The sequence below is a fragment of the Microtus pennsylvanicus genome, chromosome 22, assembly GCF_037038515.1.
Source record: "Microtus pennsylvanicus isolate mMicPen1 chromosome 22, mMicPen1.hap1, whole genome shotgun sequence".
In the NCBI taxonomy this organism is placed as follows: Eukaryota; Metazoa; Chordata; class Mammalia; order Rodentia; family Cricetidae; genus Microtus; species Microtus pennsylvanicus.
Genome location: NC_134600.1, coordinates 937,999 through 965,566, shown reverse-complemented (window position 1 = coordinate 965,566; position 27,568 = coordinate 937,999). Strand labels below are relative to the sequence as shown.

The window sequence follows — 27,568 nt, the reverse complement described above, 5'->3', positions numbered from 1 at the left end:
TGGGCCAAGCAATGATTTAAATAATATGGTTTCTGTGTGGTTATTTCGGGTCTGAGCTGCCAAGCAGCCGGGAAATGAACAAGTGGCCTCCTCCAACATGGCAACAGTTGCCGTTCTAGTGGGTCAAACACTGCTGTTTCCAATTGCAGCCGCTACACCGGGTCTTTAGGACTTGATTAAGACTCAGGGCCAGGAGAAATCCATTCCTCTGGCACCCACTGCAGTTCTTCCTGAGCCTTCTGTACGGCAGACAACAGCTGGGCACATGCATCTTGCAAGTTGTCATTCACAATCACGTGATCAAAAAACTGACCAAACTGACTCTCCATTTTTTGGGCTAAATCCTCCATCTCTTGTAGGTCTTCATCCTTCAGGAGAGATTGAGAAATATGAATAGAACAGGCAGTAAGACACCAGGTTGTTAGCTGTGGAGGAGCACGACTTTAATCCCAGCACTTGGGAGGCAGAGCCAGGCAGATCTTTGAGCTCAAAACCTGCCTGGTCTATAGAATGAGTTCCAGGACAGCCAGGGCTACACACAAAAAAAAACTTGTCTCGAAAATACATACATACATACATTCATATACACACATGTGTGTATATGTAGTAAAACTATATATACACATATGTATAGTCAAGACTACTAAACTGTATACAAATTTCTAAAATTTATACATCTATTTACTCTGTGTGTGTGTTGGTACACTCATTACAGCATTTTAAAAATAAGTAAAAATAATTCAAAAATACAAATATGCTTATAAACAATTTGTTTGGCTTTGCAAAATGTGGCTTATGAGTCCTTTTGTTAAGCTAGGAGAAAGCATCACAGAATTTATTAAATCTTATTTTAATATATGTAATTAGTATCTAATAAAATTTGTTGGTGATTTTGGGTGTTTTTTGGTTTGGTTTTTTTGTTTTCGTTTTTCAAGACAGGGTTTCTCTGGGCATCCCTAGCTGTCCTGGAACTTGCTCCATAGACCAGGCTGGCCTTGAACCCAGGGATTCACCTGCCTCTGCTCCCAAGTGCTGGTAGAGTTAAAGGCATGTGTCATTACCATCTGGCTAAAAAGGATAACTTGTAAAGACGTTACTCATTAAAACCTTCAAAGGATTCTGTGGAAATAACTAATTTAAAAAAAAAAACATTTTATTGACGTGCTCCTGAGGAGAGGGTCAAACAAAGGCGAAAGCGGCAAAATGTCCTCGGCCCAGCCTGACCATCCTTCCACCTAGCCATGACTGAAAGTAAATACCAGGATTTCTACTTGATTTACCTTGAATTTCACGTCCACAAAGTAGTCGGTAATAATCTTAGCATTTTTCCGAGACTGCTTCATGAAACTCATGTTGGGTGGCTTAATAAATATGACATAGGGCTTCAGTTCGTGAGTCCGAGCCAACTGAATGTCCTGCACAGAAAAATCAAGTGCACAGTTAGAAGACAGATGTGGGTCAGCAAGAAAGCTCAGCTGGCAGAAGCATCTGCCGTGCAAGCCTGCTGAACCCAGTCCGATCCTTGGAATCCACCACAGAAGATAGAACTGATTCGTGAAAATCGTCCCCTGGCTTCCACACAGCACATCCAAATACTAGGTATACATTTTTAAAAATTAAATATAGAAAGTCCTAGCTTCCTGTAGTCAGTGTGATCATAGTCTCATGCATCCCTGTCCTCAGTTATAAAATCAAAACAATTTAATAACAAATATGGCTCTAGAACCAAAATTAATTTAGAATCCTGGCCTCTCCTCTTCCTAGCTATGACTAGCTATTGAATTATTGAAATAAATGTTATACATGACAAAATGCTATTTAGTGAGAGTAGACTCCTTTGCATGACCTCATGTGACAAAATCAAAGAAAATTTCTGGAAAGGTCCATTTGCCCTCACTTCCCTTTCCTCTAGCTAGCACGTCCATCTTCATAACCCCAACTCTACTCAAGAAAGAACAAATCGCTTTCCCCCGGTTGTCTTTAGCACACAAGTATATCATTAAGTAAATAAGGAGAATGAAAGGATCAAAAAGCTGGGCCTCCACAAATACTGATCAAACCTCAGCTCTCTTCACGTGTGGTTCAGGCGTGTAACACATTTATGCCAACACCGAGCATCGTCTTTTGCTTAAAGCAATATCCTCCTCCACAAGAGGTTCCCTGGACAAGTTTGTGACCACTGTCAAAGCAAGAAAGACTGGTACTGGTTTTTTAATGGCTGTCCACCCAGGTCCTGGTTCTGGGTGTGAGAAATAAGACTTCCTCTCCAACCAAAAGCAAAACGTTGCCAATTTACTTTCTGAGGAACAACCTGGCCCTGAGATGTGAGAGGTGGCCTTACTCTTAAAAGTCTACCTGAACAAAACGTCTCAGTTACAGTCTGGGGCATGCGCACATGCATCTGTGACTTTAGGGTGATGGAAAATGTTCTACACACACCCACCTGAGGCTCCAAATCCATGACACAGATCTTTCCTTCCGCAAGGACAGCACGCACAGCATTCACGCTAGTTCCGTACAGGTGGCCTTTGTACTCACCATACTCCAGCATTCTGTGAGAGCAAGACAGAGGAAACGATTCTCCACAAGTAAAATATTAGCAGTAGTACTAGGATCTGTGTTTGTTGGGTTTTGCTTGTTTGTCTTGTTAATTTGACTAAGCTAAATTCACCTAGGAAGAGAATCTCAGTTGAGTGATGGCTTCCATCAGGTTACCTTTAGGCAAGTCTGGGAGGGTGTTTTCGAAATTAATAACTGATAGTAGGGCCCAGCCTGCTACAGGTGGCATCACTCCGAGCAGGTGGTCCTGGGTTGTGTAAGAATGGAGGAGCAAGCTTGTAAGCAGCTCCGTGGCTTTTCCTTTAGCTTCTGCCTCCAAGCTCGTGTCTTGATTTCCTGTCCAGGCTTCCCTCAGTGACTGACTGGGACATGGATGTATAAGCCAAATAAACTCTTGTCTCCCCAACCTAAGTTTGGTCATGGTGTTTCTCTTAGCAATAGAAAGCTAAGTAGGACACAAACGTGAGCTCCCATGGGATGCATGGATCTTGTCAGCACAGAAAGAATGACTGGATATTCAGGAGAAAACAAAACAAACAACAACAAGAAGAAGAAAACCACAGTAGACAACCAAGGACTTGTCTACTTCTTCAAATCCATTGAAGCTTGCAGCTCAAGTCTGCCCCCTTCCCAAACCTGATCCCGGGGCTCTGGTAATTAATGCATATTCCTTTCTCACGTCTTCAGAAATGAGGGGCTACTGCCAACAGTTTTGGCTAATGCCTAAAAACGGACTACTTTCCAGTAACCAGAAGGAAGAATTGGCTTCTGAGCCTTACCTATGTCCATACATGAGGCTTTCAAAAGTTTCCCTTGACACGTAGTGATACTCACGTCCGTCCATTTCGTAACTCTTTGGGGAACGGGTGGTATCTACAAGGGAAGAGGATAAAGCATTTCAGAATCTTCTAAATGTCTTGATTTGTTACCAAATGTATACTTGGAATGAGATTCCCAACTCAAACAAACAAACAAAAAACCAAATGCATCACGGACAAGATGCTGGAACCAACGTGATAAGAATTGGTGAGAAAAGGTGAGAGCTGCCATGTCAAATTCCACCAACTACAAACCTTTATTGATTGCTCATAAAGGATGGGAAAGAATGTATCATAAATATCAGCTAGGGAACACCTGTTGCTATTTCAGAACAGGTAATGCTGACCCAAAGGCGAGGCCTAAAATGCATGTCTGTTCCCTTACAGGGTACCATCAGCATCTTCCGTTTAGATAGTGCACTGATCAGCTCATGGTATCTCACACCACGCTCCAGGTACATTACTATTTTACGAAGAAGTAACTGCAACTTTATAACACTAAGTAATTGCTTGTTCTCCTGTGCCTGCACTGCTCTGAGCACGAGACCCTCATGAGTTCCTGATGGCAGGGAAGTGGTTTCTGGTGGGTTTTACAGCTGAAAATCCCAAGAGCTGGGGCATGGCTATCAATTAAGGATCCCTATACAAGCTTCCCTGGAGCACAATAAAGTTAGCATTCTTGTTTCAAGGGTGGCCCATGTCTGTGTGCGTGCGTGCGTGCGTGCGTGTGTGTGTGTATGTGTGTTTCATTCTCCAGCCCCTTGCCTGGCTCGTGAGCCATCCAGTAGTGCAGGCCCTACACTGACCGGGTTTGATTCTCAGAAGCCAATACGGCAGAAGGAAAGAACTGACTCCCACAAGTTGCCCACTGACTTCCACTTAAAGAGAAAAGAAAAACCATCTCTTGAAAGGCTAGCCTAGCGTACATACCACATGCTAGTCAATCGGCACAGTTATTGAAACAAATACCTGTAGAACTATTGAAGGGCCAGTCCTTACACTTTTCCAGCAAGGTGATACGGCACAGTTAAGTGACATCAGTACAATCATAGACAAGGTTTTACCAAAACATGAGCCTCCAGGAAAGAAAACTAACGTACGCGGCACAGCGCTTCGAAAACAGCTGGGATTAAGCCCGATGAGTTGTCTCCTCAGCTCGTTGACTCCAACGCCAGAAGGTCCTGAACACAGATGGAGCAGAGAGAATCAGAGGTGGGTACACAGGGTTACGTGCTACACCATCCCCCAGTCGGTCTGCAGCAGGCGCTTGAGAGCCAACGCCGGTGTAGGAAAATCTGTCAAAACCCTTCTTCAGAACTGGAACAAACCAGAAAACTCTAGTGACCTGTGAAATGACTCAAACCACCCCAGCATCCAGGTACGGGAGTGAAGTCACAGGGTCCGCTACTGTTGACGTTCTGAGGTTTCAGGGGACCTTCTTTAGCTAAAGTCACAATCAGAATGCAGCAGCGCTGTTCCCCACAGATGCAGTGACATTTCTAACAGGTGGCTGAGCAAGCACCCTCATGTTGTCCCGGAGGTGGGACTGGCCACACGGGCCGAGATCCTGCACAGTTACTCAGGGCCCACACTTACAAGAATACACACTTGGAATAAGGTCCTGCTGTCCTACCCGAAACACAAAGGGCTTTATCATTTCATTTCACAGTCTGCACCACCAGAGAAGTAGCTGCGGTGGCTGCCAGGCCCGTTCTGTTCTGCAAGGGCCTGACCTGCTCACAACTCAACAAGCCACAACGGCAGTGACATCATTTTCTACTTCTCCAGGGAGCCAGTTTTGCAGAGGTCTTGGTCACAAAGTCAGATCACACAAGCTGTTTCATGTCAAAGTTACCCCCAGGAGATTTAGACACTTCCTAAAGAAAAAAAAAATGGCTAAACGTTTCTTAAAGACATTGAATTTGAAGAGTGTTTTTCTAATATATTGTAGTGACCACCTACCCATGCAAATTTCAAACAGGTAATAAGTAAAACTCGGGTAGAACCTCATTACAAGAGAACCGGTTAATACTTGGGTTGTTATATATCATAGCATGATATGTTCATCATTCCATGTTCATGATACGTTCATACTACGTTCAAATGTAGGTCAAAGGAGAAGAGGAGGCAGAAAAGGCAAAGAACGCTGGCCTTGGAAAGCTTTCTCATAAACACAAACAGGCTTTCAAAACATATCTACAGAGGGGTCTACGAAGGGTCCCACTTTCACTGTTACTGCCAACACAAACGTTAAATCTAGAAGGACAACCTCCCAGGCTGAGCAGCGCGCATTACGGGCCATACCCACGAGCACAATGAGGCGGTACTTGTCTGCTGGCTGCCGCTGGTACCTCGCCACCTCCTCGTAAGGGGCACCCACTGCACCGTAGCAGCTGCAGGAGCAACCGGTGCTGGCGTGCAGCCGGCTGAAGTGCGACTTCCTGCGGCAGAGGCGCATGCTGCGGCGGAAACCAGCTAAAAATGGGAGGAAATGAACAAAATGTCAGAGGCGAGACAACACAGAGACCGCTGGAAGGAGCAGTTAGCGAGGCGGGCGCAGGGGAGCACGCTTTTAATTCGGGCACTCGAGAGGCAGAGGCAGGCGGGTCTCTGGGAGCCAGCCTGGTCTACAGAGTAGGTTCCAGGACAGCCACTTGGTGAGACCTTGTCTCAATCAATCAATCAATCAATCAAATCAATCAACATACAAAAATTAAAAGAATTAAAGTCAAGCCAAACAAACAAACAAATAAATAAAGCCAAACTAAACAAAACGGAAGAAGCATATAGTAATGTTCCACAAGGTATCTGTGAGTTCCGGGACAGCCACATAGTGACAGGGTCAATTAATTAATTATATATATATATATATATATATATATATATGTATATATGTATATATATATATATATATATATATATAGCCAAGCTAAACAAGACGGAAGAAGAGGATAGTGACGTTCCACAAGGTATCTATCTGTACGTGGCATCTAACAGCCACTGCTAGGTGCTAGGGGTGCACGGAGCTGTGCCAAGCCACCATCGTCCACAGATTCCAGCCTGTCCCTGCTCAGGCTCCTCACTCCCGACCTTTGCAGGGTCGCTGACTCTGCTCAGCCTTACATAATGACGTCAAGGTTGATAATTCTGGAAGCGAGGCACAAAGGCAGACTCCGCCAAGGATCCCAAAGGGCACCCAGGCTTGGGACCAACTTTCTAGAGTCTAAACTGGAGTTCTGTGCCTCTCCCCTGCCTTGTGAAAAGGGGGGACAGGTTTTAATCGGGGAGGCCTGCTCCTTTAGACAGCTCTGCCCAGGTGACAGATTCTAGAAATGTGGACATGAAAGATGGAATTCGCAGCCATGAAACTGATCTCTTGAGGTTATAGCGTAGTCTGGGGGGAGAATGTATGATTGACAAATAATTAAAAGATAGCCAGTGAATTTAGATAAATAAGAATGAGTTATAGATCAGATTATTGGTGAGGAAAAGCAGACAGAGGGAAGTCTGATGTGAAATTCCCCTCTGTATGCCATGAATATATTTTACTACCATTGGTTAATAAAGAAGCTGCTTTGGCCTATGGCAGGGCAGAATATAAGTTGTCAGGAAAACTAAACTGAATGCAGGGAGAAAGAAGGCAGAGTCAGGCAGACACCATGTAGCTACTGAAGGAGAAAGATGCCAGAACCTTACTGGTAAGCCACAGCCTCTTGGCGATACACAAAACAAAAGAAATGGGTTAATTTCAGATATAAGAGCTAGCTAGGAATATGCCTGAGTCATTGGCCAGTGTTATAATTAATATAAGTTCTGGGTGACCAGGATAGGGAAACACAATCTCTATTCACAGAAGACAGAACAAGAAGCAGTTTGCAGAGGTTCATCAGCATCAGCACGGGCAGCTTTCAAGAAGGTATCCAGATAGCAGGAACAGCGCTAACAAGCAACAAGCCCACACCTCTTATCACCTACCAATAAAGAACTTCTGTCCATTGCCAACAAACTCCTCTTTAGCTGGAACATAGAGAATGGAGAATTTGTGAGGGGACAGACAGGGATCCAGCAAGCAAGTGCATGATCTCATTCTCTGGTTTCCAGAAATGCTTTTTGTAGCTGTCAGGCCAGCTAACGTCACCCTTGGGCAGAGATCTGGGAGTGTCCTCTGCCCTCTCCATCCCTCTGCCCTCACACAAGCATAAACACATAAATAAAAATTAAAACAAATCTGAAAAAGAAGAAAGCAGCGTATCAATCCCATCTCCTAGCGACATTTTTCTATGCTATGTAAACATATTCACAGGGAAATCTCACTAACATGGATTCATAAACTTAATGGCCTACATCTGTTTAAAATGGTTTCTATGACACTGACTAGTTACTACTCTTCTGGCCTTTAGAAGTCATCTCTTAAGTTATGCTGCCCCCTTGTGGCAGAGAAAGACCTTAGGTGTAGCCCTACGCGGTCTAGGCAGGAGATAAAAGTGGACATTACCTTCTGCAAGTTCCTCTGGATATTGGAGCAAGCACAGACAGAAAGTGAAAAATCAATCTTTGCAAAGATCGAGTTAAATGATTAAATAAATGTGAATGACATCACAGGGAAGACATGTAACCCTAGCAACAGCTCTAACTTGGCAAGGCAGATGAACACCACAAAGTTGGGGCTCAGAAACTTATTGGATCTGATTCCACTGTTGGGGGACAGTAATTTGTCCTGCAAGTTGTGTGTCCAGACTTCCCGTGAAGCTGTTGTTCATCCATGAAGACTACAAATGAAGGCACAAATAAGGGGATGCAATGACTTGAAGTCTCTCTCCTCTCCCACAACCGTATTGCCACATTCTGTGAAGGGTGTTAGTTAGGCAGACCGGCAGACGCTACAACAGCCTGACATCATTGCTCTGCCCTGGCTGGCCTAACACACACACTTTCCTCTCCAGCTGGTCCTGTGAAGACCAGGGTGGTGGGGCCAGATGGGGGGCTGTCTGAACACAAAGCAAATTGTTTAGGTGTTTTTGTTTGTTGCTTTCTAGACATATTCAAGTGACTGGGTTTTTGGCTGCTGTTGTTACATTGTTTTTCTAGTTAAATAGACTGTATCACTGCCCCCCCCCCCCCCCCCGGAGAAATTCAAGAAGGTTACATTCTATTTCACTCAGAGGCAGAGATGGAAACTGAAGAGCTCTAACAAGTCACGAAGCTGGCCAATCAACAGGAGCATCGCCTACGACTGCCAAGGGTTATCTACTTGGCAAGCATGCCACCTGGGTACTAACTGATCCTTAATTGAGCTCTTAAGAGAGCAGGGAAGCTGGGAATCAAGTCAATAGCGTACCCAGACAGGTTGCCCATTTAAACACAGAAAGCAACAACACTATAGGAATCTATTCTGCTACTAATGAAGCCAGTGGTATCTTGAATAACAGACAATAGAAACTGCCTTAATTATTACAAGTAATACATTAACAAAAAAGAAAGCTTATTCTTCATAAACACTGGACTTCCATCTTATCTGCTGTCTATGTGGAGTAGAGTGTGGAAAATAAAGGCTTCAGTAACTACAAGGCAATGTCTTTATTCTGTCTTCCACCAGAATGACTGCCTTCTTTGTGTGGGTATGTGAGCATGTGTGTGTGTGTGTGTGTGTGTGTGTGTGTTGTATCTCTAAATATGTTTACATTATATCAGAACATGGAATATATACCTAAAAGTTAAATACTAAGTATGCATGTTTTAACTTACCAGATTCAAAGGTTTCTTCATCTGTGGTTTTTAGTAGAGGTGAAAAGCAAAAGTACCATTACATGATTGTCCTCACCAAGTCTGCATCTTAGCAGTGCAAGCCTGGCCCACGCTTCTACCCATACACTACCTTTAAAATGCTTTTTATTAGATCAAATCGAGTCAGTGTTAGCTTTATGGCACACATAGGTCTTAAATAAGATAGATAGCATTCAATCATTGGGCTATGATCACCAAGAGGGATGCAGCATTAAATAAAGAAATAAAATAATTGGAGAGAAGAAAATAAATTTAAAAAGCGGAACAGCATAGGAACCTCCCCCTGACCACTGGATGTGGCACAGGGGACTGCTCCAGGGGTCATCAGGGTAGGAGATGTGTATGCTAGGTCTCACAGCTAGAGGACATAGGAAGGAGGAATAAATTAATAATGTCTGGCTGGAGTGACCGACTGAGAGAAATGAGATAAACCAACTGTCGGCAATTAAAACAACTTTTGCTGTTCTCATAAACTTATTTATTTAGTGCTGTATGTGAGAGAGAGGGGGAGAGACGAGGAGAAAGAGGGAGAGAGAGCACTGGCAAAATGTGTGTGCATCTGTTTGGGGGAAAGGAAGAAAATGACCCTCAAGCTAAAAAAAAAAAAAAGGTTATGGATCCTGTTTTTTTGCTTTTGTTTTGTTCACGTTATTCTCTGGTATTCAATGGTCTCAGAAATATATCAATGAAGCTTTCAAAAGCATTTCTTTCCTTTCTAAACACTAGAATAGCCCATAGCGTCAAGATGAAGTCACCCATTAGAGCAGGGCAAAATCCTTATAACCCATGCACTTAGGAGGCTGAGTCATGAGGATCGCTGAGTGTGAGAAGCGAGCTACACTAGGTGGTGGGTATCAGGCCAGCCTGAGATACAGAGCGAGAACCTGTCTCCAAAGAAAAACCAAACAAGCCCACCCATCAGACCAATGCCTCTGTGACCTGTTTCCTCACAAAACCTAGCGGCTCATCAGCCAGTCCTGCTACCACCGTTAAATTTGAGGGAAATCTTTCCAGAATTTACAAAAAACATTTAGTATAGAAATGGAACTCATTACTTTCTACCCTGACTAGAATCATTCAATGTAATAACAAAAATATATTTTGCATTTTCAATATTTGGTATTGCCCTGTTTTCGTCTATTCCACAAGGAGCATGCGCATTTCCGGCTGTGCCCACACCTCGCTGGCTATCTCCTCTGCGTCTTGAGATAATTTCCAAGATGGAACCCTGGAGATTTGCAGAACCCCCAGCTTTGCTTCTCCTCCCAAGTGCAGAGTCACAACAGAGACCCATGGGTAGGCTCATGGCGCACAGGTCTTCCAGAGGAAGGGACCGGTAGCCCTTTGACACCTCTGCTTCTGGTCGTCTAGAGCTGAGGGGCTTGGCGTTTCTCCTCGTGGTGACTCAATGGGAGAAATGTTACCTGCTTCCACACAGATCTCGTCAATCCTCATGTTCTCCTCTACAAAAGAGCACAGACAGGGGACCTAGAACTTAAGGTGTTCCCACGTTAAAAACAAAATCCTATTGAGGCTATGTCAGCCAAACTCGGAGCACCTTTGAGTCTTACCCTTTGAACTACTGCTTACTTGGAGAGAGGAGACAAATTCTACCGTGTCAGAGGGGAAGATGCATGTGGTGAGCAATAGGATGTGGTACGCTACAATTCAGGCAGCACTGGTTAGTGCTCACAGTGCCAGATAAAGTGCACCTCCTGCTGGAAGAGGCATCAGCAGCATTGCCCAGCTGTGGATCCTGAATAGCACAGTGGCTGCCCAGGCAAGAGCCCTACTGCTACCACACCAGCAGGATTGCTTGGGACTAGCCAATTACTTCCTGATTGGCTTTGAAGCCGGTTCCAAGGAAAGAAACTCAAAACTGATACCGACAACCTGGACCAAAACCTATGGCTTGGATGTCATAGGCCCTAGGGCACACAATTTGCTTTGATATGTGGCCTAACTACCTTCTAAATAGTTATTTTTGTACCCCGAGACGAGTGCTGCTAGCCATCTTGGCCAGAGAAACTTTGTGTGATGGGAAACACTTAATACAATGTCTCGTCGCTGGTCAAAAGGCAAAAGCTACCTCCCTTGTTGCAGCTGAGAAAGGGGGGGGGGGAGGCAGAGACACACAGAGATCAATGAGAGATAGGAGAGAGAGAAACAGAGACACAGGGAGAAATAAGAGAGGACAGAGAGGAGATAGACAGAGAATTAACATGCGGATGACTGAACAAGAACAAATAGAAAGGTAATCCCCAAAGGTCCCATTTATCTCCAACATGGGGCCTCCAGATGGAAGCTCAGATCTCTAGACTGTTTCCAGTTTCAGACAACATCCTCTTCTTCTGAACCTCAGTTTTCCACACAGAGGTGAGAATATAATTTTCTTATGATGTCAGGACCTTTTGGTCAAACAGTTGAAACAAAACCTTGCACTTAACTCCCACTGAGCTCTGAGCCCGTGCTCTGTTAGCCGCTAGAGCTAGAACGTGATAAACAAGCCCCACGTCTCTGTCCTTGATGGCTCAGATCAGGAAAATCACCTTTCTTGTGCCCTCCCACTACCAGATCTGCAGGGAAAGCTTCCCATAGTCGAGTGACTGGGAATGGTAAGGGTGTTTTCCTGAATCCCATTTCTTACCTTCCTCCATAGAGAATGCTAGCGATGGGGAGAAAAGGGAATAGCGTTCAGTTTCTTGCTTTTTTTTTTCTCTTCAGGTTAACTTACAACAAGAAGAGCAAAACGCCAACATTGCGATTAGTATTCTGGCATTCGTGGGGACTCCTATGACTGCCGTTCAGAAGTTCAAGAACGGCTGCACGTGGGGATCTGCTTGCTTCTGGCAAATGTCCTCCATGTCCTCGCAACATGCTCTGTAGGAGGCATGTTCTTCTCAAATCTGAGTTAGTGGAGTGTATTGTAGGAACTCGGGTCTAGGATGGAAGAAAGGGGGGGAAGGAGGGAGGGAAGGAGAGAGGGAGGAAGGGAAGGAGGAAGGGAGGGAGGGAGGGAGGGAGGGAAAGAGGAAGGGAGGAAAGAGGTGGGAAGGAAGGAGGGAGGGAGGGGGGAGGGAGGGAAGAGGAGGGAGGGAGGGAGGGAATGAGAGAGAGAGGGAGGGAGAGGGAAGAAGGGAGGGAAGGAGAGGGAGGGAGGGATGGAGGGAGAGAGGGAGGGAGGGAGGGAAGGAGGAAGGGAGGGATGGAAGGAGAGGGAGGCTGGGACAAAGGGAGGGAGGGAATGAGGGAGGAAAGGAGGGAAGGAAGGAGGAACAATGGCACAAGCCAGGGATGACAATAAATGCACTATAGTAAACAACTTTTTACTAATCATGTATAATCTAACACAGGACTAGAATTTTCAAAACCTTGATTAATTAAATAGCCTGTTCGTTTTCACTAGTAACCTGGCCGTGACACATGTTTCCACATGGTAAGATTTAAACAGAGGAGAGAGAGAACATTTATCACAGCATCAATCATGACAGCCCAAAGAAATGGTCCAGTAGCTTGGTGGCAGGATGCTGGGCCATCCAAAGCATTCCCTGAGAGACGTGATCTTGTGAGTCAATGGCTCTGGCCGGCGGTTTCCAGACTCCGGGCTGGGAGCCAACACTAACAGCGCCAGGCCAACAGCTTTCTACATGGACTTCTAAATAGCATAATATAAAGCACACTTAGGGCCCACAGGCAGACTTCACGACAACCTCGGGTCACGCTAGTTATCAGAGAGTAACTGGAAAGCAATAGCAACTTCATGAACCTTTGCAGAATGAGACAGGAAGGTGAACTAAAGGATTAAATCAAATCAAATTAAATTAAATATCGGTTATTTTTCCAAAGTAAAATAAAACATCACTAGGAAGAGTAGGCTGTGAAAATACTTCTGGAGAGAAATTAAGAAAAGAAAAAGTGGTGTGAGAGCCTATGGCTGTAAGCACGTAGACACGTGACTGCAAAGGAAAGGTAAGTCACAGGGAAGGCCCTGCAGGAATGCTATCTCTGTGAGCTGAGTGGGTGCATGCTTGTAATCCAACACCGGGAGGAGGAGACAGGAGGACCAGGAGTTAGAGTCATCCTCAGCCACATAACCAGTTCTAGGCCAGCTTGGGCTGCATGAGACACTGTCAAAAAAAACAAAAAACAAAAGAAAAAAACCCAATTTGTGATCATTATGACATTTTCTTCAATACAAAATTAAAGGAAAAACATAATCTTTGGCTTGAAAAATTGGAAAGTAGTAAGTGGGAAGTCACGTCATTTGCAGCAAATCTGTTATTGGTGTTGCTGTTCTTCATGTTTGTCTGTGTCCCATCTCCCCACACACACACACACAACCCTTATATGGCTGCCAGAGGGCCAATCTGACGGGACCACTCAACAGGCTTCAATCATCTGTCATCCTTCCTGGGCCGCTGTCTCTCACTGTCAGCGACTTTGTGAAGAAGGCCTTAGGTCGTTTGTAAGCCCAGGACTGGGGCTGGAGACATTACCTAGTGGGAGAGCCTTATTTAGTGTACATCAACTCCTAGGTCCAATCTACAGTACAAAAAAGACAAGAAGCAGGAGCTGGAGAGATGGAAAGGGCACTCACTGGCTACCCTTTCAGAGGACCTAGGCTTGGTTCCCAGCGCCCACATGCTCTAACAACTATCCGGCACTCTAGTCCCAAGGATTCTGCCAACGTCTTCTGGCTTCCTGGGGCAGTACATGCGTGTGGTAAACAGACATTCGTACAGGCAGAACACCCCCCTCCCCGACACACAAACTAACAATAAGAAAATAAACCTTAACATTAAAAAAGAAAAGACACAAAGGGAGATTTGCACTAAACAGCCACAGACATGTGTCCAGGTGTGAGGCCCACAGAGATGTAGGGATCTTGGGGGGACTCAAATTTGGGGGGCGGGGCTCAAGCAGCCTTCAAACTTCGGCAGTGTCTGACTTGTGCTGGTTGGTTTTTTTGTTAACTTGACTTAAACCTACACCTATCTGGGAGGAGGAACTCCTGTTGAGAAAATGCTTCCATCGGCCTGGCGAGTCTGTTGGGGGGTAGGTCTTGATTAATGGTTGATGTGGGAGGTACCATCCCTCCGCTGGTGGCCCTGGATTGTATAAGAAAGCATCCTAAACAAGCCATAAAGAGCCAACCAGTGTTCAGGATTCCTTCTCCGCTTCAGTACCTGCCTCCAGGTTCCTATCTGACTTCCGGCGATAATGAACTGTGATAAGGAGCTGTACGCAAAACAACCCTTTCCTCCCCGTGTTGCTTTTGGTCATGGCGTTTATCACAGCAAAAAAAAAAAAAGAAGAAGAAGAAGAAGAAGAAGAAGAAGAAGAAGAAGAAGAAGAAGAAGAAGAAGAAGAAGAAGAAGAAGAAGAAGAAGAAGAAGAAGAAGAAGAAGAAGAAGAAGAAGAAGAAGCTAAGACTCCTTTTCATAAACTGAAAACTAAAGGAATGTCAGCCTATGGTAGGATTTCTGAGGGCTAGGTGCGGAGGGCATTATCTTGGGACAGTGAGACTCTTTAAGCCCCTCCCTCAGGCAGAAAGGGAGCCTAAGATCACGAGTTCCCCTCCCCGGATGTGAGTGCGTGCCGAGTCGGAGGCCTCTGCGCGCACTCGCCTACGCACATTCACATCGGGAGGACTTGAGGCAGGTGTGAGGCTGGTACGGCTGCGACCACCAGAATTCCCGCTGCTTCCTAGGCAGAAAGAAAGCAAAGACTGGTTGACTCCATAGGGCGGGTTCTCTTGGGGCGGTGACGCTGAGTCTGCCTTCAGAAGACACAGAAAGACTTCATCTGGCTCCGGCACACCACGGGTGGTTCTATTCCACTGAATCGGGGGCAGCAGGCTCACCACGGGTGGCTCTAATCCACTGAGCCTGGGTCAGCGGCTGTACCGGATTCCCACCATCATTTCCAGAACATCCTTCCTTTCCTTTAAGAGTTCCCCACTTGGGCTGGAGAGATGGCTCAGTGGTTAAGAGCATTGCCTGCTCTTCCAAAGGTCCTGAGTTCAATTCCCAGCAACCACATGGTGGCTCACAACCATCTGTAAAGAGGTCTGGCGCCCTCTTCTGGCCTTCAGGCATACCGATATAGAATATTGTATACATAAATACATAAATAAATAAATAAATAAATAAATATTTAAAAAAAAAAAGAGTTCCCCACTTAAGCCGGGCGTTGATGGCGCACGCCTTTAATCCCAGCACTCGGGAGGCAGAGGCAGGCGGATATCTGTGAGTTCGAGACCAGCCTGGTCTACAGAGCTAGTTCCAGGACAGGCTCCAAAGCCACAGAGAAACCCTGTCTCGAAAAACCAAAAAAAAAAAAAGAGAGAGAGAGAGTTCCCCACTTAGAATACCAATCCTCATTCTTCCTGGCTGCTCCCATACGCTCAGCAGAAGTTGTAATTCTGGGCGGTTTTAAGCAGGCAAATGTCCTTTCTAATTCCTCTTGGGGCTTTGATCTTTTATCCAATAGAGGCTCATTCTACCTCTACCCCCACCTCCAACTGCCACGCCCTGGGGCCTCTCAGTGCAACAGCTGCCAACTCTGCAAGATTTCAGTTTCTCACACCTCTTATTTCTGCCAACACCCCCTTCATCACAGTCTCAATAATCTGCGGGTGCTATAATCCATTAATCTCACTTCATGACCCAATCAGCTCCTAAAGGCCCTGACTTTCAGTATTACTGCTCTGGGGATTGCATTCCATCACACGAATGGGGTATTGGGTTGATATTCAGACCACAGGCATGATTTTTAGGTTTAATCTAGTCTCACAAGTGCTTCTCTCTCCCTTCCAGCTGATATAATGCTCCTGGTCCCCCTTAGCGTGTTAAGAAGCTGGAAGTTTATCCATAAACTGACAGTTTGGTTTATAAACTTTGGTGTCTATGTTCTTCCATCTTGCCTGCGTCTTTATCAGACATTCAGAAACTCGACATCCCAAGCACAGCCCGATGGCCTAATTCTGATGCCAAGAGCGACCTCCCTTACCTCTTTAGGAGTTGGTTAGAAGGAATTAGGCCTGCACAGACGGCAAGGTCTGAGATTTTCCGGGCCTGCCACCAGAGGGCATCATTCTGGTCCACAATCTGTAGAATGTCTCCTTTCAGGAAAGGCAACCCAGCATCCGTGCAAGGGATGTCAGGATCCTCCTGGGGCCAGTAATCCATCATGGCGCGCACATGAACCTGGCAGCAGGTGCGTAATGGTACTATCAGCAGAATGCGCGCCCAGAAACCATTGCGACTTAAAACCATCGCCCCCTACTCCTCTGCCTGTTGCTTTTATCTTTCTTTTCTACCCTCACCGTAAAAGAGAGCTGCTCTTTTAAACTAAACTCGGAGGGGGAGGGGTGCCTTTGGTGTCTCAGTCACAGGGCGGGGAGAAAACAGACTGGACCGAGGCTGGAAGCTTCCTCCCTGCTAGCAAGCACTAGAAGGGGCTACGCAGGCAGCCGAGGAGGGCCTGTCACCAAGCTGTTCTTATCTGTGGACGTGTATATAGAAATACCAACCAGTCTGGCAAAGTGAGCTCTTTGGTGCAACGGTGGCAAGCCAGCTGGGTGTGATGCTCATTCCAGAGAAAGAATCCACTTTGAGTGCTGCAAACACAGCCCAAAGTCTGCGGCTGGGGAGGTCATAGGCCCTCGTGGGAAGCCACTGATAATGTCTTGCTAAATGGGCATGATGAGCCTGTCAAGTCACTTTCCGAATAACTATGCTGATACCCATAGATCAGCTCTGTTCAGAGACGTTGCTTTTTGCAGTGGCCGGCGGTTACTGCAAAGACTCTTAAGTGGTCAGAGGACCGAGACTAGATGATTAGCGAGTGAATAGCCAAGAGAAGCTCTTACCGTCTTCTGGCTGCTCACAGGCGGGGCAGACACGGGCACCACCTTGAACATGATCGTACCGCAAGACATTGCCTAGAAGACAAAGAGGATGAATGACCAAGTGTGGACCCCGTGGTGCAGAAGACAGAGCAGTATCTGACTGTGTCCAGGTCTCGTGACAGCAGTCACCACAGCGACTGTCACAGGGGTCCGCAGCTAACTGTACCACCCAGAAATGGAAACTGGGAAGCAATTTATCTCCATCTGTCTCTTGGCGGGGCACCAGGGTCACCGGCTGCAGAAACACACGCTGAGGTGGCCTTTCCCCGGGACCCTCACTCAGCGGGGTCTCTCTTCCACACACCTTGGGGAAAAGACAGCGTCTTTGCCATCTCTCCTACTCAGTGAGCTTTTCCAGGGCACTCATTCCTAAGCCAGCTGCCCCGACCTGATGGGAAGTTTAAGGGGCTGCCCCGAGTCTTCTCAGAGAGCCCACAGCTTCCAGACTAGAAGTGGAGAAGAAACCCTCCCACTTGACGTGAGCTACCAACCCTGTGACGCACCTCAGATTAGCGAGACCTCATTCTTACTCCTGGCAGCTTCCCCAGCATCGTCCCGGCCACTCCACAGCTGGTGCCAGCCAGGAGGCCGAGGCAGAGAGCTGCCAATTGAAATCTAAGGTGGATACACTTCGAATTCCCTTTGAGGAACCTTCCAGGGTGCATGGAATCCTGAGGTCGTCGCTTACAAAATATTCATCTTATCACTCCGACCTCAGTCTCTCAGTCACCACTGTGAAAACCCGGAGTGGATCTGAAGGGTACCTGGGGTGTGTCTGGGGGACAGCTGTAGCTGAGGGATGGGCGCTGCCATTCCTCTGTGGGGGGAAAACGTGCTGAATTATTGACACGGGGAAGATCTTGACAAGTGAGAGTAGGAACTGGAGGAACTTAGGCATGCAGACACGGGACCCACCTTGTAGCACTTTGATTTCTGAAACTCCCAGCACCGGGCACCAAGGAACAGGAGCCGATACACACAAGCATTATCCCTGCCCACGTGATGCTATTTGGTGACTCTCCCCCCCCCCACCCAAAGCTGCTCAGAGACAGATGACAGCCAGGCTGAAGCTGTATGAACATATTAGAGAGGGAGGGACGTCTCCGGGAGCAGACGGTCCCCGAAACCTCACTCAGCCCGGGCTCAGTCTCCCATCAAGCACAGGTAATGGGGGACTTGTGTGTGTGTTGGGGGACGGCTGATCCACGGGGAAGAAGCGTGTCCCAGCCTTTGCCAGGACTTCTGGGAGTTAAACATGAAGTTTGGTGAGTTACACGGCAACAGACAAGGTCCAGGGCTGAAGACAGGAAGCTGCCCAGAGGGACTTAAGCCACTCCATTATAGCACACACACCACGGAGCTTGGCACGTCATTAAGTCAGTCACCAACCAAGAGCGGCAGTTACCAGGATGTGGATCACCTGCTCCGGGTCCAGGCCCTCTACCGAGACACCATTAACTTCCACCAGTTTGTCCCCAGCGTACAGCAGCCCTAGGGAACAGAAACACAGACAGAGGAGGGGGTCCAAAGGGATAAGACCAAGGCCACTATTACAAGTTCATGACCCCAAGCACGTTTGAAAATTTTAAATTAAAAAAAAACCTGTTTACTCTGACTTATACCGCCATAACTGTCTGTTATGTTATCCACCTCTTGGTCCACACCAAGAGTGATTTTGGTACTTTTTCTTTCTACTCTGATGTTGTAAAATGGAACCAAAGCACCAGTCGGAAGAACACTGAAGATACCAGGGTAGCGAGTAAATGACATTTGAAAAGAAAAAGAATGGACTATTCTTCAAAAGATCCAGTGTGGAAGAAGTTGGGGGTGAGATGAAGTCTTTTTTTTTTTTTTTTGGATTTTTCTAGACAGGGTTTCTCTATGGCTTTTGGTTCCTGTCCTGGACTAGCTCTTGTAGACCAGGCTGGCCTCGAACTCAGAGACCCGCCTGCCTCTGCCTCTGGAGTGCTGGGATTAAAGGCGTGCGCCACCACAGAGGCGAAGTCTGAACTAGGTGTGGTGACACTTATCTACAACGCCAGCTTTGGGGAGTGGTGGGCCAGGAGCAAGTGAGTTCAAGGTCACAGCTCAGAGGTGGAGCTTTGCTTGGTTTCCTTGGGAATGTTAACAAGACTATATACCTCATGGAGCCTAGCATGTAGGGGCTCTCTGAACAAGGAGCTGGAGCCCTTCAAACATTTGTCCTTGGTTTCTTTACTACACAGCCAAGCAAAGCAACATCTGAAGGCCCTGACCTAAGTGCAGAAAGAGAGACTTCTCGCTTTTGGAAGAAAAAAAAATCACAGAGTCCCGTGTCCCCTTTGTCTGGCGTACACCATGCCACCCCAGCTTACCGCTCCTCTCCACCAGCCCGCCATGAATGACCCTGGCCACCAGGATATCCCCCGTTGGCTCATGGCGCTTGATGGTAGCTCCCTGCAGAGAGAACACAGAGGTCCTGGGCTTTACTAACACAACTAACACAACACAGCTTCTCTCGTCAGCACAGGGATTTTCTTAAGAGCTGGAAGGGGTCCCCATTGCTCTGTGGCCATTGGCCACATCATGCCATCTAAAAGGAAAGCCCACCAGAACTTGGTCTCGGTAGGCATCCATACACAGACATAGAATATTTAGAACCGTCTAAAAGTTAAGTGCCCATGATTGTAAGGAAAGAAGTGCCCTTAGAGAATCAATTAATGTCTTACCCACTTCCTATTAGTAGAAGAGAAAGATGTAGGCCTGTGTATTAGAACTGAGTAAAATGTGCAAAAGACAAAATAAATAATATAGATGTCTTGCTTTCACAAAAAGTTTATATTATATATAAGTATTATATATAACATATATATACATATATATACCCACATTATATCTTGCCTTCTCATAAAAGAAATATGCTAAACAGAAATATTTTGGTCTTGAAAACATGACCAGCAGAGCGTTTGAACCACAGGAAAAATTACGCTGGCTATCACGCCACGATTTCCACTCTTTGTGTGACTGAGACAAAACTGCCATTCAAGTTAACTATCAGATATGACGTAGATTGCCGTGAACCCCAGCACAACCTTAAACAAAACACAAAATGTTCTCCTTACCAGGGGCTGCTGGTTTTTCACCAAACAAACAATCCTCATGGCTTCTTCGCTGTCAGGGATATTGTCGGGCAGCGGGGGGAGAAGGGGCTCAAAGTCTTTCTGAGCTACTGTATCGTGGGCACTGAGCAAAGCCTGGGAGAGAAAAGGGAAGCTGAGCAAATGTCACGTGCAGCACACGTGTGTCTCAAAGATGGTGACCTGATGCTGTATTAGACATACAACTATGAACACACCTATGTGTCATGCACAATCCCAAGCAAATTCCGTCATAGTCAGGTGTACTCATTCTCCCTGTTTATAGATAGCGGGTCAGGGGATACAGAGGCTAAAAAGCATACAGTGACCTCTTTCAGGGGCTGGAGAGATGGTTCAGAAGTTAACAGATTAACAAAAAGTTTGTGCTCTTTCAGTGGGCCTGGATTCTGTTCCCAGCACCCACATTAGGAATCTTAAAATTGCCTGTGGCTCCAGTTTCAAAGGATCTGATGCCCCCTTCTGGTCTCTGCAGGCAACTGCACACATGTGGTGCACATAAACTCACAAAGGCACGTACATGTATATGCGGATAAATGTATATTCCAAATAATTTCATACCTCAAAATCTTCCCAATGTGGAGAGAAAGTATAGCAGTTATTTTTTTTATAACCAGAAGCTACCCTGGATAACTGCCCAGAATCCTAGAGGGATAGCATCCTTTTGGGAGAACAAGACACCCTGGAAAGTTCTGGGTGCCCCCTCATACATACGGTAGCAGTGGCTGGATGATTAGTCAATCACAGGTGAGTCCCACATCTTCAAGTATAACCTGTTGGCCCCTCATGTACAGAAACAAAATATATATATATTCGTAGATAATGTTTTTAATCCTTTTTTATTTACTCTCCCACCTCTGTCACATGCCAGATAAGCAAACTTTGTCCATTTTAGCAAATGCTTACCTTGCAGTGTGGAGCCTGGAGGACTTGTCTTAGCTCTTGGATCTCAGGAGAACTGGAGGCTTTGCGTAGTAGCTCCAAGACCTGATTCATGATGGAAAAAATACAGCATAAAGTATTTGTGGGGGTTTCAAGACAGAAGTTTTACATACAACAGCCCTGACTATCCTGAAACTAGCTCTTGTAGACCAGGCTGGTCTTGAACTCACAGTATGCAAGCGTGTGAGTTTGTGTGTGTGCATGCGCATTTATGTGTGTAATTTTGGAAGACAATTTCCCCTTATACTAAGCTCAGTTAAGAACATTTACTAAAATGCATGCTCCTTGATCAAGTCCTCCCAACAGAAACCTCCATTCCTTTAAACAACACTCCAGGCCAGAGGACAGCAGCAGCGAAGGCTCTACGGGTTTCCGGGTAGAGCCACCTTACCTCACAGGATAAGGTCTGTGCATGAGTTGTCACGGGAAGCAGTTTCCGTTCTTTGAACTTCTGAAGGCAGTCATAAACCTGCGGAAGGGAAAAAGCAGGACAGTGACCCTGATCCTGAGACGTGACCAGGGACATTTTAGAGTAAAGGTCTCAAAGGAAGAAACAGCCAAGGTGGCTGTGCTCACACCTGAACACATGACACTGAGTGACTCCAGCAGCTGAGTGGAGGTTCCAGGGCTTCAGGGGCCTCACTCCTGGCTGCCTCCAGGAGACTGATATCCCCAGAGCCCTTTCTTTAATAAAAAAGTATGCAAATGTTTCCCTTGTTAAGGTGAGGGAGACAAGAGAAGATGCCTGGCGCTGACACCAACGGGGAGCTTCTCCAGGAGGGTCTATGGGGTTGAGACCCTTTAGGATCTCTGTGTGGTGATGTGGGAGTCCCCTCTGAGTGCTGTAAGTACCATTAATGAATAAAGAAACTGCCTTGGTCTATTGATAGGGCAGAACTTAGGTAGATGGGAAGGAATGAACTGAATGTTGGGAGAAAGAAGGGCGGAGTCAGAGAGATGCCATGGATCTGCAGCCGGAGATAGATGTGCTGGAACTTGGCTACTAAGCCACAACCCCGTGGTGAGGCACAGATTAATGGAGATGGGTTAAATTAAGATGTAAGTGTTAGCCAATAAGAAGTTAGAGCTAATGGGCCAAGCAGTGATTTAATTAATACAGTTTCTGTGTGGTTATTTTGGTTGTAGGCTGTCAGGATGAACAAGTAGGCCCTCCTCCTTGTAACAGTGCTGGGCACAAACTGTGTGACTCACAATCCACCAAGGATCCCAGATAATGAGCCAGACATTCAGAATGTGCTCGTCCCTGCTCAGTGTGGATCTTTGAAGCTGTTCAGGTCTCCTTCCTCCGGCAATTCTCTGGCGAGAATTCATTTGTGCAAATTGCAGCTTCACCTCCCCTGATCCTTGGGGATTCTTTTTCCCTACTGGATGAGGAGTCAGGCTGGGTAAGCAAAGCTCGCCGGGATTCGCAGTGATTCCCGTCATCTTATTCTGGGATCAGATTTCTCTTACAGATGGAGAAAAGAGGTCCAAGAGGCGGCTTAGTCTCTCCTGTATCTCTGATTTGCGGGCTTCCTGCTATACTGGAGGTCTGGTACTCAAATGTATGTGGGAGTTGGATTGGGAGCACTCAGCACAAAGAATCCATGCTCACCAAAGACAGTGAGCCTGGGGGGCATTCATAATGAAACACAAATTCCAGGCCCTGGAGGGGGTGTGTGCGCACACGCTTGTGTGTGTGTGTGTGTGTGTGTGTGTGTGTGTGTGTGTGTGTGTGTGTTTGTGTGCACACGCTTGTGTGTGTGTGTTTATGTATGTGTATGTGTGTGTTGGGGGGATATTAGGGGTTAAGTGCTTCCTAGGCATGGTCTATATAGTGAGCTCCAGGCCAGCTAAGGCTTCAGCTTGTGAGACCCAGAATCCAGTGATTTAAAACAAGTGATGTTCATCTTTGGTCATTCAGAAGCTGTGACCACTTCAATTTTAAAGGCTATCACCTTAGCACGTATCCTAAGGCTGACCATATTCATGCCTATTTGGAAGAAACACCCATATCCCCAAAATAACTTGAGTTCTATGTATTCCTTACTGCCTGAAACTTGCTACGTAGGTAAGGCTGCCTCACAGAGACCTCTGCTTCTGCCTCCCACGTGCTGGGGCTAAAAGCATTCAACACCACACCCAGCCAGAAGTGGCCTTTTATAAAAGCATTTTTACTTGTCCAGAGTTGGACTTAAGGACCAAGGATTGTGGAGAGATGGTATGGAGTTGCTGGTGGCCATTGTGGTCACTGGTTTCTCATCGTAGGGACCTCTGAAAAAACAAGTTGGGGACAATAAAGAAAGGACATTGCTATTTATTCTTTAGCGTGCTCCCTTTGACCCCTTTGAGAGCAAGAGGAGCAACATCAAATCATGCCTGTTGTGTGTTCATTGTGGACAGTTACGATGAGGTGATACCCAAGTAACTCAATTTTATCTGGGGCATGGCTGATTCTGAGAACCTGCCTTTGAGTATCTCCAAAACAATGTTCAGAAAGAGAAAACTCTTGAAAGTCATCCACAAAACATTCAGAAGAAGGGCCTTGAGTTCTTGAAACTTAAAATTACATGTACTCCCATGTCAGAGCACCTGTTTGACATGAAGGAGACACGAAGTCCATCCACTACATCAATGCTGACAACAAAGAACGGGCGGCCGCCTTTACTGAGTGTGTGTGGAAAGCAGACGTCCTCTTGACAAGTGTGCACCAGCTCAAGGAGGGGATGGGAAGAGCCTGGTCTCTGGGGACCAAGACGGTCTAGAGCTACCAGAAGGACATGGAAGAGAGTAAATCAAGTTTTGAGAATCTCTACAAGATCAAGAAGGAGATCTTTGACAAGAAGGCGGAGAAGGCGAAAGTCTCCGTTAGGCACGCGTCTTCACTCCGCTACATTATGAAGAAGAGCACCTGTGCTGGCCAGCAAACAGCAGTTCATGAAGGCCCAGGCACTGTGAGACAACCCTATCAGGGGCTACATCACAGTCAAAAAGGACTTGGAAATCAACCCGGACCACCCGGTTGTGGAGATCCTGCAGCAGCTGACTGGGACTGTCAAAAACAAGGCTCTCAAGGACCCGGTGGCACTGCTGTTAAGAGCCACATTTTGCTTCTTGGCTTCTCACTTGTGGATCCTCAGAATAACTCCAACCATGACCACAGTTGGCTCCCAGATGCTGTCTCCTATGTGAGGATGCTAAGAATTGGAGCATGATTAATAAAACTTAGAGAGAGAAGTTGGGGTTCAACCTGAAGGTCAGAAAAGGAAAGCAGCCAAGCACTAGCTCTTACCTCTACCTTAATCTGAAATGGCGATCCTGCCTCCAGGAATCTCAAAATGAGACTGTGTCTGAGAGCTGTCTCTTCCCTTTAGTTCTGGGATTAAAGGCGTGCACCGGCCTGTTTCTATGGCAACTAGTGTGGCTACTGGGATTAAAGGTGTGTGTTATGGGGAGTCTCTCATGGAAGCAGATTAGAGTACCCCCCTGGGAAGAATGCCGGTTTTGCCTTGTTTTTCCTATGGCTCCTCCAGCAGCCATGACAGGCCTTCATCCATCCTGCTCTCTGCCCATTTCTTCTTTCCTGTCCTTGTTTCTTAAGACAAGGAAATCCTCCCCTCCCCTGACAGCAAGGTCTAGTGTTGTGTATTGAGATTTTATGGAGATTTTTGTTGCTGCTGCTGCTGTTTGTTTTTAGTTTTGTTTTTGCTCTGAAATTAAAAGTATTCAAAACAAAGAAGATGCAGTTTTACTTTAAAAAAATCAAATAAATAAACTAACACTTTTGGCACGCTTTTCCGGCAACCTGACCCGACCAAGGCATCGGCTTTTGCCAGCCAGAGCGAGCAAAGGCTCCACACTCACCTTTAGCAGAGCCTGCAGCCACGGGGAGTGAAGGAGGTCATACAAGAGATACACGCCATTCACATCTCGGCTGTAGAAAAGACTCAGCTCCTGCAGAAGGAGCCTCAGGATTCCAGAGAGGCCTAGGGGAGGAGGACAGAGGCCAGCAGGTGGGTAGAGGCGGCAAGGAAGACGGTGTGACCACCGAAGCTGCTCACAACCCTGGGAACAACACTGGACTGAAGGCCTGAGGGTGGCTTCAAGCCCTATCCCATCATTTAGGCTATAAATTTCAGAAGACCGTGTGACTGTGTTAAAAAAATTCCTTTTGGCAAACTGCAAATAAGCTAGCTTTGCATAGGGCTGAGACTAACATCAGGTAAAATGGTGGCAACATATAGACACGCAATCCCGTGAGAATAATGCGATCACGTTCCCCTCTAACCCTTGACCAGACAGGAATTTATCCCTAAACCATCCAGTTGTCTTCTAGACCTTCTCTCTGTAATCAAACACAGTTGTTGATTTGCGCCCTTTCTGAAAATACTTATTGAAAATGTTACTGAAAACCTCTCCCATTAGACTTTAAAGTTTTAAAATTACATTGAGTTATTTATTTGTTATTTGTTTGTTTGTGTGGGGCAGGGGTCACGAATGCCATAGCCTTTGTGTGGAAGCCGGAGTATAACTTGTAGGAACCAGGTCTCTCTTTAGACCATGCGGGTCCCAAGGACTGAATTCACGCCCTCAGTCTTAGCAGCAAGTACATCTACCTACTGAGCCATCTGGCTGGCCCGCCCACTACAACATTTTCACATTATTTATTTGTTTATAGTGTGTGTGTGTGTGAGTGCGTGCATCTGTGGAGGTCAGGATGTGTGTTGTGGTGTGTGTGTATGTGCATGTGTGCGTGCATCTGTGGTGGTCAGGGTGTGTGTGTGTGTGTGTGTGTGTGTGTGTGTGTGTGTGTGTGAGTGCGTGTATCTGTGGAGGACAGGGTGTGTGTTGTGGTGTGTGTGTGTGTGTGTGCATGTGTGCGTGCATCTGTGGTGGTCAGGGTGTGTGTGTGTGTGTGTGCATTCGTGTGTGTGTGTATCTGTGGAGGTCAGGGTATGTGTGTGTGCATTCATGTGTATGTGTATCTGTGGAGGTCAGGGTGTGTGTGTGTGCATTCGTGTGTGTGTGTATCTGTGGAGGTCAGGGTGTGTGTGTGTGCATCTGTGGAGGTCAGTGTGTGTGTGCGTGTGTGCATCTGTGGAAGTCAGGGTGTGTGTGTGTGTGCATCTGTGGAAGTCAGGGTGTGTGTGTGTGCATCTGTGAAAGTCAGGGTGTGTGTGTGTGTGTGTGCATCTGTGGAAGTCAGGGTGTGTGTGTATGTGTGTGTGTGTGTGTGTGCATCTATGGAAGTCAGGGTGTGTGTGTGTGTGTATCTGTGGAGGTCAGGGTGTGTGTATGTGCATCTGTGGAAGTCAGGGTGTGTGTGTGTGTGCATCTGTGGAAGTCAGGGTGTGTGTGTGTGCATCTGTGGAGGTCAGGGTGTGTGTGTGTGCATCTGTGGAGGTCAGGGTGTGTGTGTGTGTGCATCTGTGGAAGTCAGGGTGTGTGTGTGTGTGCATCTGTGGAAGTCAGGGTGTGTGTGTGTGTGCATCTGTGGAGGTCAGGGTGTGTGTGTGTGCATCTGTGGAAGTCAGGGTGTGTGTGTGTGCATCTGTGGAGGTCAGGGTGTGTGTGTGTGTGCATCTGTGGAAGTCAGGGTGTGTGTGTGTGCATCTGTGGAAGTCAGGGTGTGTGTGTGTGCATCTGTGGAGGTCAGGGTGTGTGTATGTGCATCTGTGGAAGTCAGGGTGTGTGTGTGTGTGTGCGCATCTGTGGAAGTCAGGGTGTGTGTGTGTGTGTGTGTGTGCATCTGTGGAAGTCAGGGTGTGTGTGCATCTGTGGAAGTCAGGGTGTGTGTGTGTGTGCATCTGTGGAGGTCAGGGTGTGTGTATGTGCATCTGTGGAGGTCAGGGTGTGTGTGTGTGTGTGCATCTGTGGAGGTCAGGGGACAATTTGAGGGAGTAGATTCTTTCCAACTCAGACCGCCAGCTCTGATGGCAAGCAGCTTGACTCACAGAGCAATCTCGCCAGCGCCTTCTAGGCTTCCTAACATAAATTTCAACATTCTACCGAGTAAAGGAACTACATACATAGTATGTATGAATCCTCAGTTATTTTCATTATAAAAACAAAAATCTTTGAAGTGTTACTCTGCGTGTGAACAACTGACCCAGTTCTGAGTTCATATAAAACAGGGTGGCCTGGCGGGGTTCTGACTCTCCCATGGCAATTGTCTGTCTTCTGACAGTTGCTCCTGTGGTTATCAACAGTAGTGCTGGCGGGCAAAAGTGCAGAATAAGCCCCCGGGGAGGGTCACAGCGAGCATCCCTGTGTACTTGATTGCATACTCGGATATTACTATAAGTCTTCTCTCGTCTAGAAAAGGAATTCTGATAACACATACCATTCTCAGGGCTGGGTACCGTGGCCAGTGTCCCCTCCTTGTTGGCCAGCTCCGCTCCTCGGTCTGACTGTCTCAT

The 27,568-nt window shown here is 46.6% G+C and overlaps 1 protein-coding gene across 2 annotated transcripts; it reads right to left on the bottom strand.

Annotated features, from left to right (window-relative positions):
- Nucleotides 1–15: 15 nt before the first annotated feature.
- Nucleotides 16–27,568, bottom strand: Mpp4 (MAGUK p55 scaffold protein 4). Of its 2 annotated transcripts, XM_075956067.1 has the most exons (21): nucleotides 27,493–27,568; nucleotides 25,014–25,135; nucleotides 21,541–21,618; nucleotides 21,114–21,194; nucleotides 20,175–20,306; nucleotides 19,428–19,509; nucleotides 18,479–18,564; nucleotides 17,035–17,106; nucleotides 16,173–16,369; nucleotides 14,803–14,867; nucleotides 11,809–11,826; nucleotides 10,586–10,624; nucleotides 9,123–9,143; nucleotides 7,873–7,887; nucleotides 7,353–7,394; nucleotides 5,682–5,852; nucleotides 4,478–4,558; nucleotides 3,339–3,432; nucleotides 2,444–2,552; nucleotides 1,281–1,415; nucleotides 16–368 (listed from the first exon to the last, which is right to left on the bottom strand). In XM_075956067.1, exons 1-21 carry the CDS (start codon nucleotides 27,566–27,568, stop codon nucleotides 177–179), a joined length of 1,908 nt encoding a protein of 635 aa, XP_075812182.1. In that variant the 3' UTR covers nucleotides 16–176. The 2 variants fall into 2 exon arrangements, with proteins under 2 accessions (XP_075812182.1, XP_075812184.1); XM_075956069.1 differs by lacking the exons at nucleotides 7,873–7,887; nucleotides 9,123–9,143; nucleotides 10,586–10,624; nucleotides 11,809–11,826.

Excerpts from the sequence above, each read along its gene's own strand:
- Mpp4 (XM_075956067.1), bottom strand. The coding sequence starts at position 27,568 with ATGAGACAGTCAGACCGAGGAGCGGAGCTGGCCAACAAGGAGGGGACA. Across the intron at positions 16,370-17,034 it reads CTGTGAGCAGCCAGAAGACG|GTTCATGTGCGCGCCATGAT; the intron begins GTAAGAGCTTCT and ends ACCTGCTGCCAG. Across the intron at positions 5,853-7,352 it reads TGGACAGAAGTTCTTTATTG|CTGGTTTCCGCCGCAGCATG; the intron begins GTAGGTGATAAG and ends TCCCATTTTTAG.